This window comes from Ovis canadensis, chromosome 7 (assembly GCF_042477335.2).
Source record: "Ovis canadensis isolate MfBH-ARS-UI-01 breed Bighorn chromosome 7, ARS-UI_OviCan_v2, whole genome shotgun sequence".
Classification (NCBI taxonomy): Eukaryota; Metazoa; Chordata; class Mammalia; order Artiodactyla; family Bovidae; genus Ovis; species Ovis canadensis.
In genome coordinates this window covers 62,656,368-62,675,547 of record NC_091251.1, presented here as the reverse complement: position 1 = coordinate 62,675,547, position 19,180 = coordinate 62,656,368, and the positions used below count along the sequence as shown (strand labels likewise).

Genomic DNA, 19,180 nt, shown 5'->3' with positions numbered 1-19,180 from the left:
GGGGAATGAGAACTTTCCTGGATAAATGTTCAAAGAATCAACATTTAGCTAAAGCTGGCACAAGGAAAGAAACTGAAGACTCTTCTAAGTTTCTCTAAACAGCAAATAAATAAACGGCATTTTGGTGCTTGAGCTCTTCCCAAAAGAGCACTGAATGAGAGAGATAAAGAAGGGGTCCCAGACCTTTGAGTTCAGTCTGTATTCTAGGATGGTTGGTGGAAGAGGATTCTAAACACCCTTAGTCTGAGCAGGGTACTTGGCACATGAGAACTATACCTCCTACATGTAACCCCTGACCAGGGCTGGAGGCACGCCAGAGGTCCCACACAACTAGTATGACCCAGCTCTGACTCTCACCAGCTTCTAGACCAGGGTTCCTCAAAGGACAATCACGTAAGAGCCACCTTCCTGAAATCCAAAACAGAGGAGATATGCATACGTACAGCTGGTTCACTTTGCTGTACAGCAGAAACTAATAAAATATTATAAAAATACTACATTCCAATAAAAATTTTCAAACTGCAAAAAAAGAGCCATCTTAATTTTTACTATATCCAAGTACCATCTACCCTATTACTTATAATATCTTAAATTAACTCACCTTTTAAAAGCTATTTGTTAGCCTCACATTCAGGAAAATCTAAGAAATAAAAGATTTCATGAGCTAGCAATATTTTCTTCTAATATTCTTCAAGCCTAATAATTAAAATAAACATGGATTCAGTTCAGTTCAGTTCAGTTACCCAGTCGTCTCCGACTCTTTGTGACCCCATGGACTGCAGCTCACCAGGCCTCCCTGTCCATCACCAACTCCCAAAGTTTACCCAAACTCATGTCCATTGAGCTGGTGATGCCATCCAACCATTTCATCCTCTGTCGTCCCCTTCTCCTCCTGCCTTCAATCTTTCCCAGCATCAGGGTCTTTTCAAATAAGTGAGTTCTTCGCACCAGGTGGCCAAAGTATTGGAGTTTCAGCTTCAAGATCAGTCCTTCCAATGAACACTCAGGACTGATCTTCTTTAGGATGGACTGGTTTGATCTCCTTGCAGTCCAAGGGACTCTCAAGAGTCTTCTCCAACACCACAGTTCAAAAACATCAATTCTTTGGCACTTAGCTTTCTTTATAGTCCAACTCTCACACCCATACGTGACTACTGGAAAAACCATAGCCTTGACTAGACAGACCTTTGTTGGCAAAGTAATGTCTCTGCTTTTTAATATGCTGCCTAGGTTGGTCCTTCCAAGGAGTAAGCGTCTTTTAATTTCATGGCTGCAATCACCATCTGCAGTGATTTTGGAGCCCAGAAAAATAAAGTCAGCCACTGTTTCCATTGTTTCTCCATCTATTTGCCATGAAGTCATGGGACCGGATGCCATGATCTTATAAAGGTGATGTCATCTGCATATCTGAGGTTATCGATATATCTACCAGCAACCTTGAGTCTTGCTGTGCTTCATCCAGTCCAGCATTTCTCATGATGTACTCTGCATATAAGTTAAATAAGTAGGATGACAATATACAGCCTTGAAGTACTCCTTTTCCTATTTGGAACCAGTCTGTTGTTCCATGTCCAGTTCTAACTGTTGCTTCCTGACCTGCACACAGATTTCTCAAGAGGCAGGTCAGGTGGTCTGGTATTCCCATCTCTTCCAGAATTTTCCACAGTTTGTTGTGATCCACACAGTCAAAGGCTTTGGCATAGTCAATAAAGCAGATGTTTTCCTGGAACTCTCTTGCTTTTTCAATGACCCAGTGGATGTTGGCAATTTGATCTCTGGTTCCTCTACCTTTTCTAAAACCAGCTTGAACATCTGAAGTTCACGGTTCATGTATTGCTGAAGACTGGCTGGGAGAATTTTGAGCATTACTTTGCTAGGGTGTGAGATGAGTACAACTGTGCAGTAGTTTGGGTATTGCCTTTCTTATAGACTGGAATGAAAACTGACCTTTTCCAGTCCTGTGGCCACTGCTGAGTTTTCCAAATTTGCTGGCATATTGAGTGCAGCACTTTCACAGCATCATCTTTCAGGATTTGAAATAGCTCAACTGGAATTCCATCACCTCCACTAGCTTTGTTCATAGTGATGCTTCCTAAGGCCCATTTGACTTCACATTCCAGGATGCCTGGCTCTAGGTGAGTGATCACACTATCATGATTATCTGGGTCATGAAGATCTTTTTTTGTATAGTTCTGTGTATTATTGCCAACTCTTCTTAATATCTTCTGCTTCTGTTATGTTCATACCATTTCTGTACTTTATTGAGCCCATCTTTGGATGAAATGTTCCCTTGGAATCTCTAATTTTCTTGAAGAGATCTCTAGCCTTTCCCATTCTATTGTTTTCCTCTATTTCTTTGCATTGATTACTTAGGAAGGCTTTCTTATCTCTCCTTGCTATTCTTTGGAACTCTGCATGCAGATGGGTATCTCTTTCCTTTTCCTCTTTGCCTTTCTTTCACCTCTCTTTTCTCAGCTACTTGTAAGGCCTCCTGAGACAACCATCTTGCCTTTTTGCATTTATTATGAATATTAAATACAGTTCCTTGCGCTATACAGTAGGTCCTTCTTGTTTATTTGTTTTATATATAGTAGTCTGCATCTCTTAATCCAAAATTCCAAATTTATCCCTCCCTTACCTTCTCACTTTAGTAACTGTAAGTTTGTTTTCCATGTCTGTGAGTCTATTCTGTAAATAATTTCATTTTTATCATCTTTTAAAGATTCCACATATTACTGATACCATATGATAATTATCCTTGTCTAACTTAATACTCTTAGTATGATAATTTCTAGGTCCATCCATGTTAGTGCAAATGACATTATTTCATTCTTTATATGGCTGAATAATACTACTCCATTATGTGTATACATACACACACACACACACATATCTTCTTTATCCACTCATCCGTCAAGGGACATTTAGGTTGCTTCCATGTCTTGGCTATTGTAAATAATGCTGCTATGAACACTGGGCACGTGATTTTTGAGTTAAGAGTTTTCTCCAGATATATGCCCAGGAGTGGACTTGCTGGATCATATGACAACTGTATTTTTAGTTTTTTGTGGAACCTCCATACTGTTCTTATCTGGTTGCACCAATTTATATCCCACCAATAGTGTAGGAGGGTTCCCTTTTCTCTACATTCTCTCCAGGATTTACTGTTTATAGACTTTTTGATGAGAGCCATTCTGACCAGGGTGAGGTGATACCTCATTGTGGTTCTGATTTTCATTGTGCCACATAATATGCCACACTGTGCTTCTCAAATTTAAATGTGTACACAAAGCATCTGGAGTTATTAAAATGCAGATTCTGAACCTGTAAATCTAGGCTGGAACCCAAGAGTCTGCATTTCTGCAAGCTCTCAGGTTACACCAATGCTCTGATGCACAGATCACACTCCAGGTTCCCAGGTTCAGAGGAGCCAAGTGGATAAAGGGAAGTCCCCAGGTCTCGTGATGATCTACAGTTGTTGACTTCATTTCTATTTACTTTTGGCCTCTCTGATCTGAAGTGTAGAAGAATCTAAGCAATGTTTTTAACACTTTTAAATTACAAAAATAAAAACAAAAACATATATAACTTTTACAAAATATTTTCATATTCTTGCCTCATTTCATGCTCAAAACAATGTATGGAAAAATTAAGGCAACTATTATTATTTGAAATTTACAAGTAGTGAAAATATGCCACAGAGAGGTTAAGTCTAAAGTAGTATCACTGGTTAAGTTGTGGCTCCTGAACTTGAAACTGGGTCATCAGACTTCAAGTTCACTTCCCTTAGAAACATACCAAAGGTGAATAAGGTTTGGATTTAGGTGGATATCACAAACCACAGAATGAGAGTGTGATGCCAAGGAATGCAGAAGGGGGAAAAAAGGGTGAAGATGATTCTTCAAGGATGTGGTGTGTGGAGAGAGAACTCACATAGACTCCTGTATCTCAAGCTATAAAGGGAATGCTACAGAGCGCAGGCTTCCTCTTGGGATGGGGAGTCTAAGGCTGAGTGCCTCTCTGCATCTGGGATAAGTGGACGCCAGTGGGCGGCAGGGTTACTTCTCCCTCCTTCTCTTCTGTACCTAGGACGAAGTATGAGTACACCTCTCTGCCTAGAAAAAAAATCACAGCCCATTTCCCATCTTTTGTTAGTGTGTTCAGTCACTCAGTCATGTCTGACTCTTTGTGACTCCATGGACCACAGCCCACTAGGTTTCTCTATCCAAGGGATTTCCCAGGCAAGAATACTGGAGAGGGTTGCCATTTCCTCCTTCAGGAGATCTTCCTAACCCAGAGACTGAACCCACATCTCCTGCACTGGCAGGCAGATTTTTTTTTTTTTTTTAACCACTGAGCCACCCGGAAAGCCCAAAGTAAAAGGGTTAGTTGCTCAGTCATGTTCTCATGGACATGAACTATATAGCCTCATTGACTATAGCCTGTCAAACTGCTCCATCCATGGAATTCTCCAGGCAAGAATATTGGAGTAGATAGCCATTCCCTTCTCCAGGGAATCTTCTTGACCCAGGATTAGAACCTGGGTCTCCTGCTTTGGAGGCAGATTCTTTACCATCTGAAACACCTTTAGTCTTTTTGCTGTAACACTATTTAAATACAGTAAGATGATTAAAAAGATTGTTTCCATCATTTCTCTAGCTTTGCACTATAAAGCACATCAGCTTGACAGAGGAAAAAAAATCTCCATCCAAACTCAGATACTCCACTTTAGGCTACAACCATCTTAGGTCTTCTTACCAAATATAAGGCATTACAGAGAGAGCTCAGACTCAGCAAGAACGGACTGCATTTGATGAAAATAACAAATAAATGTTCTGAATACCATATTCCAAGCCAGCAAGTTAGGACACAACCATGGTGGAGAAAACTAAAGAAGAGATGAGACACCAAGACGGAAATACCAAATCTCGTGTTTAGGACTTTTTATCTCTTAGCCTCTTTTGCATTTCATTCAGGAAAGTAAAAACTACTGTTCTTAGAAGGAGTTTAAGACACACCCAGAGACAACTTTTCTGATGTGTTTTTATACCTCAGTGTTATATAACTTGATGAAGAATTGCAATTAAAAGCTTTATCATGAATGTAGTTGAACTATGGATCAAATTTTACCGAGCATGTATAGATTAAGCCATTTCTTAGTTTACAGTAAAACTAAGAAGAGTCTTTGTCCCTAGAGATGAGTAACAGGAAAACTTCTTCCGTATTTGTGAATGTTGAGCCACTGTTCTATGTCATTTAATGGACGTGAGTTTGAGCAAGCTCTGGGAGTTGGATGGACAGGGAAGCCTGGCGTGCTGCAGGCCACAGAGTCACCAAGAGTCGGACATGATGGAGTGACTGAACCGACTGACAGCAAATTACACAGGAAAGATAGAAGTTACTTAATTGCAACAACTGTGTGGATTATTCCTTCAGGGTAAACATTACTCCTTAGAGCAGATTTAACAGCTGCTTGAAAAAAAATTAACAAAATTATTATTCTCATAAAAGTATTGGGCATTGACATGCTCTATACATAAATTAGAGTATGATTAGGTAATACGTATGGTAAATGAAATCAGAAGAATCTGAAATGTGCCAGAAATTGAGGAAAAATTTATTACATGGACCTCAAGAAATGGCTCCCAACTATAATACTAAGAGCATTTCAAGAACTGCTACAATTTTTATACACCTGGTAACTCTAAAAATGAGTTTATTTAATAGCATCAAAATCGGTTAAACAATTCAATGAACGGATGGCCATCTTCTAATTTGTGTATAGAATTACCTTTCAAGGAACTAGCAATGACCTTTTGGTGACCCCAGTAATGAACAATTAGACCAACTACACTGAACTAGTTCATTATGTCCTCTAGCAGATACCTATGTATTCTGAGACTGGGCAGATCTCACTGGGCATTTCACAGCTGTAATGATAAACACCATAGATAGCTATACAGACACTGGAGATTCTACAGTAACATACAGTGAAGATGACACTATTTCCCCCAGGGGTCAAGTGGCAGCATCTCAGAAGTTTGACTACATGCTCCTGAGTCAATTATGAACATATCTTAGCTCTACCACTACACATTGTATGATCTTGGGAAAAAAGCTGCTTTACTTCTCTGGACCTTAGTTTCTCTGTCTGAAGAATAAGGAAGATGGCCTTAGGGATCCCTGAGTTTTCTTCAACCTGCCTCTCAAAGAGGTTACATGTGAAGCAGACTCCATGATCCGTCACCACCAATTCAGGTAACTCGACCTGCTTTGGGTTTCCCTGATAGCTTAGCTGGTAAAGAATCCGCCTGAAATGCAGGAGACACTGGGCTGGGAAGATCCACTGCAGAAGGTATAGGTTACCCACTCCAGTATTCTTGGGCTTCCCCTGTGGCTCAGCTGGTTAAGAGTCTGTCTGCAACGTGCAGACCTGGGTTCAATCTCTGGGCTGGGAAGATCCCCTGGAGAAGGGAAAGGCTACCCACTCCAATATTCTGGCCTGGAGAATCCCATGGGGTCACAAAGTCAGACACTTTGTTTCTTTCTATCTGCCCTGGGTTCTGCTTAGGTGAGTAAAGCAAACAGCTCCTCATTCTCATTGATTGAACATGATCTCACCATATGAGTTCTCTGTTGACAATATTAAATCAGATCGAGCTGTTGAAGGCAGAACAGTAGGATTCAAGACAATTTTTGCACATTTTTAGCCTATCCTTTAATTTAACAGGTAAAACTGAGAGGAGGTGAACTGGATAAATAATTACAGGTGGCCTTTGTAGCTTTTTAACCTTTGGATATGCTAATGTATCATAAACTCATTTTTATGTCAGAATTTAGTTAAAGTATGAACTACATTTTCTCTGCTTACCTATCACAAAACAAATCAACACTGTAACAGAGATAAACCATAAGTAATGTAAACCAAAACATCGACTTCTCCCTCAGTGAACTGAAGATAATCTTTGTTCCTTCCTCCAGCACAAAGATTTTGTGGCCATGGGAGGAGCTGGGAATTTTGGCACATTTGAAAATGATCAGAATGGAGATAAAACTACTTCCCCTGGAGGGCTGCTATGAGATTAGAGATACTGTAACAGGCACAAGGAAAGTGTACAATAAATCATAATAATGATTATTATTTATCATCATAATTAGCAGATGTTATAGCAGAAGGGTCAAAGCATAGGATTTATGGTCAGAAAGAATGGTTCCACTGAGTACCATGGCCAGAAATTATAGATAATATTGTAAAGACAAGAACATTAAGACCATTGTGAGTCAAACTAATACTGCATGATTCTGTGAAAACATCCAACTGTGGGCCTTGGTTGGGATGTAACAGAGAGGGATAAGGGAATCTCTCAGTTCAGAGTGCGAAATGGCTATCCAGCGGAGGCTCAGCAGTGGTCATGCTGCAATCCTTTTTTCCTCCTCCCAGATATTCTAGAGGGAGGCTACCCTGCCGGGGGAGGGGGGAAAAGTACTTACTTGCTCTCTGCAACTGATTATCCATTATGTCATCAAAATCTCTTTCTAAAACCAATTTTGATCAAGACACTTATTTACTTAAAATAATTCAGTGACTCACCATTACTGTGGAAAAACACTTGTAGCAGCCTCCCCAGGCCCAGGGCCCCACTGTCTGCTAAAACTGGCCACACTAGCACACAGACTCTGCTCCCTCCATGCTCTGCGCGGACTGCTAGCACTGCTGGTTGTCGCCCTGGCTACATCTTCACGCACCAGCCCTTGCACAGGTTATCAGCTGTGTATCTCACTTCCTTCTCCAGGAAGCCTTAATGCTGAGTGATATGCCTTTCCTACAGAGTACACACTGAACTCTGTATGTCCATATGTGAACAAGCCACTCTATATTGCACTCGGCTGTCTACCTGCTTGTTTTCCTTACTATTCTATGGGCATCTTACCTGTTTACCTTTGTAGCCCCAGTGTTTAACACAGGTGGTTAAAAAAATCTGCTGAATGAACGTATGAATGAGGGGATGCCCGAGAGGCTGAGGCTGACACATGGTACAAGAGGTAAAGGAAGGGCTCTTCTCATTATGAGGCAGAATGCCCAGCCTTCCTAAATGGGAAGGAGTCCCAGAGACAACAGCATAATTCCTCCTACTCTTCCTGGGTCTTACCCTTCAGTGTCAGGGATACTAAATTGGATGAACCATGGAGTATGATTCAATGCAACAAAGCAGTCATAGATTAAAAAAAAAACAAAACTTTCAGATTTATTTTTATGACTGCTTTCTACCCTTCTATTTCCTCTAGGAATAACAGTTAATGTTAATCTAAAAATATGCAGAGGGTTCAAGACTTCACTGGGTTGACTGGCCTCTTCCTTTTCCCACTCTGCTCATAGGTCTCTACCAGAGGGTCTACAATGGCTTAGGCAAAGAGAGACTTGGGTTTGAATCTCAGGCCTGCCACTTACTCACATGTGACCTTGTTCAAGACACTAAACCCTTGCTGTCTCATTTTCTTACCTGCAAAATGTGTATAATACCTTTTAAAAACTGACTCGTTTCACAGGATCACACATAGAATCACACAGATCCTGTATGCAAAAGACTTTTACATGCTCAAACATAAAGTATATTATTTCTTTATACTTATAATCTCAAACAAAATTAGGCTGTTTCACAGGAAAATGTGACTCAGCAGTAAAGAATCTGCCTGTAATGCAGGAGCCACAGGAGACCTGGGTTAAATCCCTGGGTTGGGAAGATTCCCTGGAGGAGGAAATGGCAACCCACTCCAGTATTCTTGCCTAGAGAATCCCATGGACAGAGAAGCCTAGCAGGCCACAGTCCACAGGGTCGTGAAGAGTTGGACACGACTGAAGAGACTTGGCACATGGAAACGTATATAACACAATAAAGACCTAATGGTTAAAAGCTAATAGCTTTCTTATGGTCCAGATTTCATTGAAAAAAGCCAAGAACACAGAGACAGAAATCAAGCTGATATTAAATTATAAAGTTACAAATGACAATAAAGCACAGATGGACTGACTGAACAAATGTGAGAATAAATAAGCGAACAATAATGACCCTCCCTTTCCCTGGTCTTCTACTATGACCCCCTGGGTTTAGCCAACCAGATGCCCTAAGCACTGAACTAGTCAAAGGGGTTGTGAGATGAACACTCAGTAGCCTATAGGCATGCCAAAATGTGTCTAAAACTGGAACAGAAAGGAAAGTGGCCAAGTTCATGTCTGTCTTTGTCCTTCTTTCATCTGCCTGAGGCACCACAATGAAATATCTTATGTCCCAGACCCACAGCTTCCCAGGACCTCTGCCTAACAACCTGAATCCCTGGAGAGTTCTTCATCCTGCTGCTGCTGCTGCTAAGTCGCTTCAGTCGTGTCTGACTCTGTACGACCTCATAGACAGCAGCCCACCAGGCTCCCCCATCCCTGGGATTCTCCAGGCAAGAACACTGGAGTGGGTTGCCATTTCTTTCTTCAATGCATGAAAGTGAAAAGTGAAAGGGAAGTCGCTCAGTCGTGTCTGACTCTTAGTGACCCCATGGACTGCAGCCTACCAGGCTCCTCCATCCATGGGATTTTCCAGGCAAGAGTACTGGAGTGGGGTGCCATTGCCTTCTCCCAAAGTATCCCTCTGAATGCACATTAGAGGAAATCAGGGAAACAAAAATTACTTAGCATTTTACAGAATTCCTCCTCTTTTTTTCCTTCACAGGCTGGACACCAGTTTATGAGTAAAGGTGGGAGAGACTACAGTGAATGTCTTTTCTAAGCCCTGTACTTCTAATTCAGAATCTCTATAGAGCATCAGATGAAAACAGTGAGGCTTATAAACCAACCACCTCTACTGCCAGATAAAGTTACAGTAAAGTATCAAATATGATCAAAAATTCCAACAAATCTTTATCTCATCAATCAAGGACTTTTCTCCTAAGGAGGCAAAAGAAAACCAAGACATTGTTAGGCCAAGTAGGTATTTATGTATACATACAGCCTTAGATTTTATCTTATTTCTAAGATCTCCGTATATCATTTGAAAAGATGTTGAAATATCCAAAACAGTGAAATGGCAGGTGAGGTGGGATGCAAAAAAACTGGAGCCTTTGATTCTGATAATTTCCCTTCTGCACTGAAACAGCAGAGGTCAGCTTGAAAAGGCTGACACATGTCCTGTTCTTGACAAAGGTTTTAATTCCCAGGCCCTCCCACAGGTATGCACATACCAAGCTATGACTCTGTCTCACTTAGGCCGTTCTTCAATCCTACATATCCTACAAAGAACAGTGGTCCGTAATATCTGAGAGCCAGGACTAAACTAAGATTCTGGCCTTCCTTTATCTTCTCCATCCTTCTGAGTCTGAACTTGGGAAACTTCTGAATGGCAGGGAAGAGTCTCTATAACCAGAAACCCATTTTCTAAAACCAGCATTCCACATGTCAGCATCATTCATGGAGATAATGCTAAAGAAGTCTCGTCTCTCTTCTTTGTCACTGTGACTCCTCACTACTTGAGGCAGAGAACTGGCAGCACAGGCATAGCCTGGCAGCTGGACAGGAACACAGATTCTCAGACCCCATCCTAGACCTGCACTGGAAGACGATCCCAGGTAATACATATGCACATTCAAGTTTGAGAGGCGCTGCTCTAAGCCAGCTACACTATCAGCCATTGGTTTCCTTTCCTGGGAAACCAATCCTCCTCCGTCGAGGAAGGCCCACACAGGCACTCTAAGGTCCCTAGCATCACTCTCCACTCTCCCCAGTGTGCACAAGGAAAGCTGGCTCCAAAGAACACAGGTAGAGCACCTGGTACACTACTTAGCCCATCCAGGAGCCACTCAAACACATGTATTTTCTTTCTGTATACCTATGCACCACTGCCAATATCCTCATATCTCTTCCAGCTGGCTCCTTTCCTGTCATGATCTTTCTTCCTCCCAGTTTCTAAAACAGATTCTCTAGTGAAGTGATTCGCCAGGCTCTAACGCCAAAGTTTTGGCTCTACAGTTTATCTGCTGGGTGAATCAGGAAGACAATGTAACGTTTCTAGGCCTCAGTTTTCTCCTCTGGTAGTAACAGTGCCTACCCCTTGGTGCTGCTGTGAAAGCACTGTATTTCATGTTACTACAGCCCAGTACTCATGCTTGGGCTTCCCAGGTGGCACTAGTGGTAAAGCCTGACAACGCAGAAGATCTAAGAGACACAGGTTCGATCCCTGGGTCAGAAAGATCTCCTGGAGAAGGAAATGGCAACCCACTCCAATATTCTTGCCTGGAGGATCCCTATGGACAGAGAAGCCTGGCGGGCTTGTGTACATGCTCAGACCGAGACCTTTCCACTGACTTAGTTTGGATGCCTTCCCATTGCTTTAAGGGCCACAGCACTGACAGACCAAGCCACACAGCTTAGCACCTAACTGTAACTCTCCTGTAGAGATCTTTGTTTTGTCTTACTGGTTTTGTCTCCAAAACTGGATCTTAAAAGACAATGTGTCAGGATGGTGGTTGTTTTTACAGATGGTAAAAGTAGTTCATGGTCTTTATAGGAAATACAGAAAATATGGAGAAATATGAAAAAGAAATAATAAACAATCCATAATCTCACCACTCAGAGAAGACAATTGTTAACATTTTAGAGGATTTCCTTCTAAACAAGAAAATCTTAGGTTTCAGGAGACCAAGGGCCAAGTCTTAATCTTCTCAGAGTTTTCCCTGGCTTTCCCACACCCAATGCTTGTCTCGCCCCAGCACCTAAGCTAGCACAGTGCAAGGAACTCTGCAGCTGACACACGCTTGTTCCTTAGCTGACTGATGTACTGATGTGGCTTCCTCTGCACCTATGTGTGGACTGGCTACATACTGAAATAGGGATACTGTCAGAAGCAGTGACAAAATCTGTTTTGTTCTTTGTTCAGTTCAAGCTGCTGCAAAAGTGTGCTCAGATCTGAACTCCATGTGACTGCTGTCTGTGTCTGATGGTGACAGTGTGTTTCTGCTGAGGTCTCATGTTTCCCTTTTCAACGTACTCAGGTCTCACATACCTACAGGAATGGTCATCCCGTGAATTTTATCAGCCCAGCCTGCATAATACCGAAGGGTTTTGATGACTCCTTGCAAATCGACATAAAATGCTTGCAGAAACGGTTTGCCACCATTGAGGGATTCCATGGTCTGTGGGAAAAGAAACAGAGAGAACTTTCCAGTGATACATTAAGTGATTGCTGGAGCAAACAAAAAAAGGAATGGAAAGAATACAAATGAATCTGAATAATGACGCATACCTGGTCAACTCTGATTTCCCAAATGAAAAGATTTTAGTACTGCTTGTCGAGTTTAGTTTCCAGTAAAAGCCACCATGAGTATGTATGTACGTGTTCTTGTGCTTGGGTATGAGCTTCCAGTAACCACTATTCCAATACATAAACACCACTGGTGATAAAGAAAGTGTTCTGCTTGTCAACCAGCTTCTGTTATATTAATGATCAGAGCTACGCGGGGATTTTTCAGAGTCTACATCAGTAATCTGAATCCATAAAGAGGAGCAGGGACATGGGCTTTTATGCACTTGATGAGAATATAAAACGCTCCCCACAGCTGCCAAGACCCCTGCTGAGAAATGGAATGGCCGCGGTGCACAGCGAGTTTATTTATTACCACCAAATAAACAAGATCTCCTCTAGGGAAGCTCATACTGTAACAACATGAGGGCTGGTTTTCTGTAAATATTTAGCTTAACAACCATTATCTATTAAGAGTGAAGTACTTGGTCCATTTAATAAAAATAGAGTTAGAGTTATTAAGCAGTTTTAGATTATAAATGTTATTATTTTAATGACACATTCCTAAATAGGATAAGTCTGTAATGTAAAGAATTTAAGAAGAATTCACTGGAATGAGAAGAGTATTTTGACTTGAGAAATAGTAGGGGGTTTTACATATTTAACAAATAATATAAACAAAAACATATGTTTGCAATCTCATGTCCTCTTCCTCAAGGACATTTTACAATATATACTGGCACTAAAATTATCTGAGAACTAAAAAAACTAAAATTGAAATACTCTCCATTCAATGACATAAAAATAGCATTTACAGTGTGATTTATTCATGTAATACGTGTATAGGATGGAACTCATTTTAAAATACTATGTGACCTATTCATTGTATATTAGCAAAACAAGGTATTTCCCAGTTCTTTTTAGAATATTTATAGGTCTGTGAGATGAGCATTATATTCTCCACACAGAGGGTATAGAGCCAAGGTCTAGACTACACAGACTAAAGCAGAGCCATTCATCAGATTCTGGGCCACCTAAGCAGTCCATCCCTATGAGCTGTTGATCACCTGAGAGTTGCCAGCCCTGGGTTTATTCTCAATTGTGTTTACCTGGATGCAATATTAACTTCAGTATTCTGGTCAGGAGCTTCCCTATATTCAAGAGGATACCTCTTAGTAAAATTCATTCGTCACATGGCTTAGGAGTGTTTAAAAGTAGGATTCTCATTTAAGTGTGATGGGAAAAAGGACTTGACCACAGTGAGACACGTCAGAGAAAGGATGGCATTTGAATGTTATGACATGAAAAGATAACTGCAGAAATGAACTATATCTTCATCTAGTAAGTACTGCTAATCTAATGTTATGAATACTGTATGGATTTAACTGAAATAGATAATTACAGACCATCAATGTGCCCCCATCATACTATTTACGTGCCAAGAACTATACTCGGACTACAACAACAGGAAGTAAAACACACTTTTCACTCTCAAAGAAATCAAAATCCAGTAAAGAGATAGCATACAGACCAGCGTTCCCCCAAGGTACGCCAAAGAATTCTGTTTTGTACAATATTGACAGATTAGCCAGAAAATTAGTTGGGGCTCCAAAAGGGTTGAGACACACTGAGCAGGGCTTGTCAGTCTTTAATATGCCAAGTGTCTTATGAATCTTCACGAAACACCTTTTCCCAACATGTAGAAACATCTCATTGGAAACAGCATTCCTTGAAGTACCAAACCAGAAAATGCTTTTATGGACAAATATGTGTTACACACAGCAGGAGTTCCAAACCATCTCCATAAGGCATCCATTTTTGTTTCCACACTAGAAACAGATCCATGAGGGGGATGGAAGAAGGGAGAGTGATGGTGGAAGCGACAATGCCGAAGGGACTGGTGCTCCCCTCCCCCAAAGGAAACCCAAGAGTGATGTGACTTTCCAAGCAGAGGAGAGACCGTAGTACTCATGGCCTTAATGCACTGACTCGACAAGGATGCCCTCAATATTCAATGACTGAGTCATTATGGGTCATGCAGGTGAAGACTACGGGCATTTCAAAATGGTTCCAGTGTCCAAGAGTTTGTATTCTCGAACAAACTGACTTCTATTTTTAAAACAGCATCAACAACAACAAACCACTAGGAAAGCGAATGTCCCTTATGTGAGAAAATGATCATTGTAGCAAAAGAAAGTTGCTGTCTCCTGTCTCTCCTTTCTATCAATTCTAGAAAGTGACAGAAGAACAAAGGGAGCAGAGCTGTATGAGAGGTCTGCATCACACCTTCTGCTTCTGAAGGATTCTCTCTGGTTAAGGGGGCTCACACTGGAGAGGCAGAACTCTTTGGAATGCCAACAGAGTGGTCTGGCTTCCTGCAGGCAACGAGCTCACTTCCCCACTGCTGGATTGTTCTTGTTCTTTTCGTTGAGGGTGGGAGGGAGAGGGACAAGGAAAGCAGCAAGGTCTGTACCAGTCATGGGAAGCTATGGTTCTGTTCTTCAAAATTCAGTAAGAAAAGACACTCAGCTGGTCCCCAGAAGCCAAACCTCTCCCCTTTTTCATGAGTTATTATGTACTCCTTCACTTGTTCCCCAGATCTGCATCATATGCTTTCAGAAAGACTGAGGAATCTAAATTTCAGTGGATGGTAAATTTTGTGGTGAAGACGACGTTTTCTTAGGTTACTTACTGCAAGGACTGCCCTGTCTCGTTCCACCAAGTCTGCAAGCTTATCCAACAGACGGCCTCTTTCTGAAGCATCCATCCTTCTCCACACTGAACCCAGAGAGAAAGCCAGGCGGGCTGCCTGCACTGCTTTGTCTATGTCTGCCTGTTAGAGAGGAAGAGAGACGATGATGCAATAAAGGAAGAAACATTTGCTTTCACACACATACACACACACACACACACACACACACACACACACGGTGATAAATGAACGTCAGTGGTGATGTCTGGACAGCATAAGTTTAGTGTTTTGCTGTCTGAAGGTAGCTATTTCATAGCAGTTTTTCTTCTCAGATGAACATACCTTGTCTGCTTCTTGAACTTCACACACCTGTTCTCCTGTGGCTGGATTATAGACGGGGAACACTCTCCCACTCTCTGAGTTCTGCCACTCGTTGTTAATAAAAATCTAAGGGAACAGACAACAGAATGGACTCCATGAGGTAAGTGACAGAAAGTCAGTCAATGGTGCTGTATTATATTAAAGTACTATAGTAGTAATACTTGCTCTGCCAGTATTCTTGGGCTTCCCTGGTGACTCAGACGGTAAAGAATCCACCTGCAATGCAGGAGACCTGGGTGCACTCCCTGGGTTAGGAAAATCCCCTGGAGGAGGGCATGGTAACCCTCTCCAGTATTCTTGCCTGGAGAATCCCCATGGACAGAGGAGCCTGGCAGGCTACAGTCCATGGGGTTGCAGAGTTGGACATGACAGTAACTAAGCATAGCACAGCATACTTGCTGGTATATAACTAAAGTACAGAATTTGAAGAGTTACAAGAAAAGCTTGATCATTATGCAGTCTAGCCTCACCCCCAATTCAGAAATTTCCTTTGTGGTATTTTTACCTCAATGTCATCCAAAGATTAAATATAATGCTTACCTTTAGTGAATCTGTCAATTACTGAGAGAGTCAAACAAGGAAGGAAGGAGAGTCTCATCTACATACAGAGCATATTCTGAAGCTGAGAAAGTATTTATTAGAGTCTAAGCTCTGGCCAATATCCCAAAAGGGTAAATCATGGATCAAACTGTCAGCCTGAGCTACTAGTTTCTCTGTCAGAAGCCTTAAGTGACCTCACAGGGAAACCTGAATGGTGCTGGAACAAGCATTTGCCTAATTTATAGTCAAAACCAGAACACAGCAATGACTCTGACCAAACCAACTGGTGACTTGAACAACTTACATGTGTAAACCCCAGTTAGATCACTTTCCTTTTGCTGGGTAGGCAAAGTAAAAAGGCCTATAACTTTCGAATTCGTCTCTCCAGGATTTTTCTTAAGAGCCTTGGTTTCTTTATATAGGAAATGAAGGTTATCTTAAAATGGCAAAGAGACTAATGGCTTAAGAAATTATGCAAGTCAATTTCTCAGGAGATTTGTAAGAGATGAGTTAAAGGAGGAGGGAAAATATGGGCAAAAACATTAAATTTTTATTGACATTAAAAAAATCCAAACTAATATTTTGGACTATGAAAGCTCAAAGAATACACAAAGATATTTTGCTCCATAAAATTTACGGCCCAATAACAAAAATTTCTGAACCATTTAGTAGCCAGTCAATTTAGAACAAACACAATGATAAGCTGATTTGCTACTGCTTGGCATTTTAATAATTACAGATGAGGCTAAAGAGTTGGACTGTGAAAAAGGCTGAGTGCCGAAGAATTGCTGCTTTTGAAGTGTGGTGTTGGAGAAGACTCTTGAGAGTCCCTTGGACTGCAAGGAGATCCAACCAGTCCATTCTGAAGGAGATCAGCCCTGGGATTTCTTTGGAAGGAATGATGCTAAAGCTGAAACTCCAGTACTTTGGCCACCTCATGCGAAGAGTTGACTCACTGAAAAAGACTCTGCTGCTGGGAGGGATTGGGGGCAGGAGGAGAAGACGCAGACGACAGAGGATGAGATGGCTGGATGGCATCACTGACTCGATGGACGTGAGTCTGAGTGAACTCCGGGAGTTGGTGATGGACAGGGAGGCCTGGTATGCTGCGATTCATGGGGTTGCAAAGAGTCAGACACGACTGAGCGACTGAACTGAACTGAAAATGAGTGTATATCTACAATTTTAAATATTAAGTTCTAGGTTATATAAGATCTTTGCTCTTTCCTTGATTTGATAAAACAATGAGCCTGTGTTGAAGGAGTCTTCTTTTACTGAGGCTTTTTAAGATAAAACGAGGGAAAAAATACCTTAAGCCTATAAACGCACTTAATACAAATGTACTGAGCACAAACACAATGATTTTGTAACAGTTTTTAAGTTTTTACTATGAATGTGTAAACATGCTTAATATGCTGTATTCATTTGTATAATGTATTTAATAAATGTAAGGTATTTCTAGACACAGGAGAGGCAAGGATGATTAACAGTTCCAGTCTTTCAAGGGTCAACAGTCCCTAGTAGTTTATTAAATACTCACAACAACCCTAAAGGCAGGATTTTATTATTTCAACTGAAGATGAAGACATTGAGAGAGGTTAATAGTCAGAAACAGCGGGTCATTTCCGGGGCTCTGGGTCTGTTGCTCTTCCCACTGTACCCTGGTTTCCAGACTTGCTCAGACCAAAGAAACACAACTCTTTAATGGTTATAAGACTCTTCTCACTCCGTTTAACAAATTTCCTAACATTTTTCATTGAATCTGTATACCCCTTTTAAATGCAGTATGATCTTAAAGGTAACAAAAGAAAAACATTTATTAGAGGTTAGTTTCATTAAACATTCACTTCTAGACCTTATCAGGTTTAAGGGAGAATGGAATGGGTCGTGCCAATATTCTTTTTATTCACTATTTGACTAAAACTTCTTAACTCTTGATATGTCATCAGCTCCAATTACAGTTTTTAAGCTTTATTGAACAGTTCTAAATGTATGTGGTGGTGGTGGTTTAGTCGCTCAGTCATGTCTGACCCCACGGACTATAGCCCACCAGGCTGCTCTGTCCATGGAATTCTCTAGGCAAGAATACTGGAGTGGGTTGCCATTTCCTCCTCCAGGGGATCTTCCTGACCCAGGGATCGAATCTGGGTCTCCTGCACTGCAGACACATTCTTTACTGACTGAGTCACCAGGGATGTGTGTAAAGACTGATATTCTATGACCTTCTATTGTTTCTTAGAGGTCTACCAAAGGTCAAACAGAAAAACCACTTATTTTTTAATAGAATAAAATTCATCCTCTTACTGTTATTTAAGCCCACGGATAATTTTCTCAGTATAAAATATAGTATGGGATCTTTTTTAAAAAATTAATTAATTCATTTTAATTGGAAGCTAGTTACTCTACAATATTGCGGTGGTTACTGCCATACATTGACATGAATCAGTCACGGGGGTACATGTGTTCCCCCCTCCCAAACCCCCATCCCACCACTCTCCCCATCCCATCCCTCTGAGTTGTCCCAGTGCACCAGCTTTGAGTGCCGTTTCATGCATCAAACTTGAACTGGTCATCTATCTCACATATGGTAATATACATATTTCAACGTTATTCTTTTCCTATTTGGAACCAGTCTGTTGTTTCATGTCCAGTTCCAACTGTTGCTTCCTGACCTGCATACAGATTTCTCAAGAGGTCTAGTATTCCCATCTCTCTCAGAATTTTCCACGGCTTATTGTGATCCATACAGTCAAAGGCTTTGGCATAGTCAATAAAGCAGAAATAGATGTTTTTCTGGAACTCTCTTGCTTTTTCAATGATCCAGCAGATGTTGGCAATTTGATATCTGGTTCCTCTGCCTTTTCCAAAACCAGCTTGAACATCTGAAAGTTCACAGTTCACGTACTGTTGAAGTCTGGCTTGGAGAATTTTGAGCATTACTTTATAAGCATGTGAAAGTGAAGTCGCTCTGTCCTGTCTGACTCTTTGTGACCCCATGGACTGTCGCCCACCAGGCTCCTCTATCCATGAGATTCTCCAGGCAAGAGTACTGGAGTGGGTTGCCATTTCCTTCTCCAACAAGCATGTGAAATGAGTACAATCGTGCGATAGTTTGAGCATTCTTTGGCATTGCCTTTCTTAGGGATTGGAATGAAAACTGACCGTTTCCAGTCCTGTGGCCACTGCCGAGTTTTCCAAATTTGCTGGAACAACAGACTGGTTCCAAATAGGAAAAGGAGTATGCCAAGGCTGTATATTGTCACTGTGCTTACTTAACTCACATGCA

The 19,180-nt window shown here is 41.3% G+C and overlaps 1 protein-coding gene across 3 annotated transcripts in view; it reads right to left on the bottom strand.

The window, feature by feature from the left end:
- The window catches only part of ALDH1A2 (aldehyde dehydrogenase 1 family member A2), a 120,068-nt gene that overhangs the window by 45,217 nt on the left and 55,671 nt on the right, over positions 1-19,180 (bottom strand). For all 3 annotated transcript variants that reach the window (XM_069596391.1, XM_069596392.1, XM_069596393.1), the window contains 3 exons: positions 15,316-15,420; positions 14,974-15,114; positions 12,045-12,174 (listed from right to left, as the gene is read on the bottom strand). In XM_069596391.1, the coding sequence (XP_069452492.1) occupies positions 12,045-12,174; positions 14,974-15,114; positions 15,316-15,420 (376 nt within the window). The remainder of the gene's footprint in view (positions 1-12,044; positions 12,175-14,973; positions 15,115-15,315; positions 15,421-19,180) is intronic.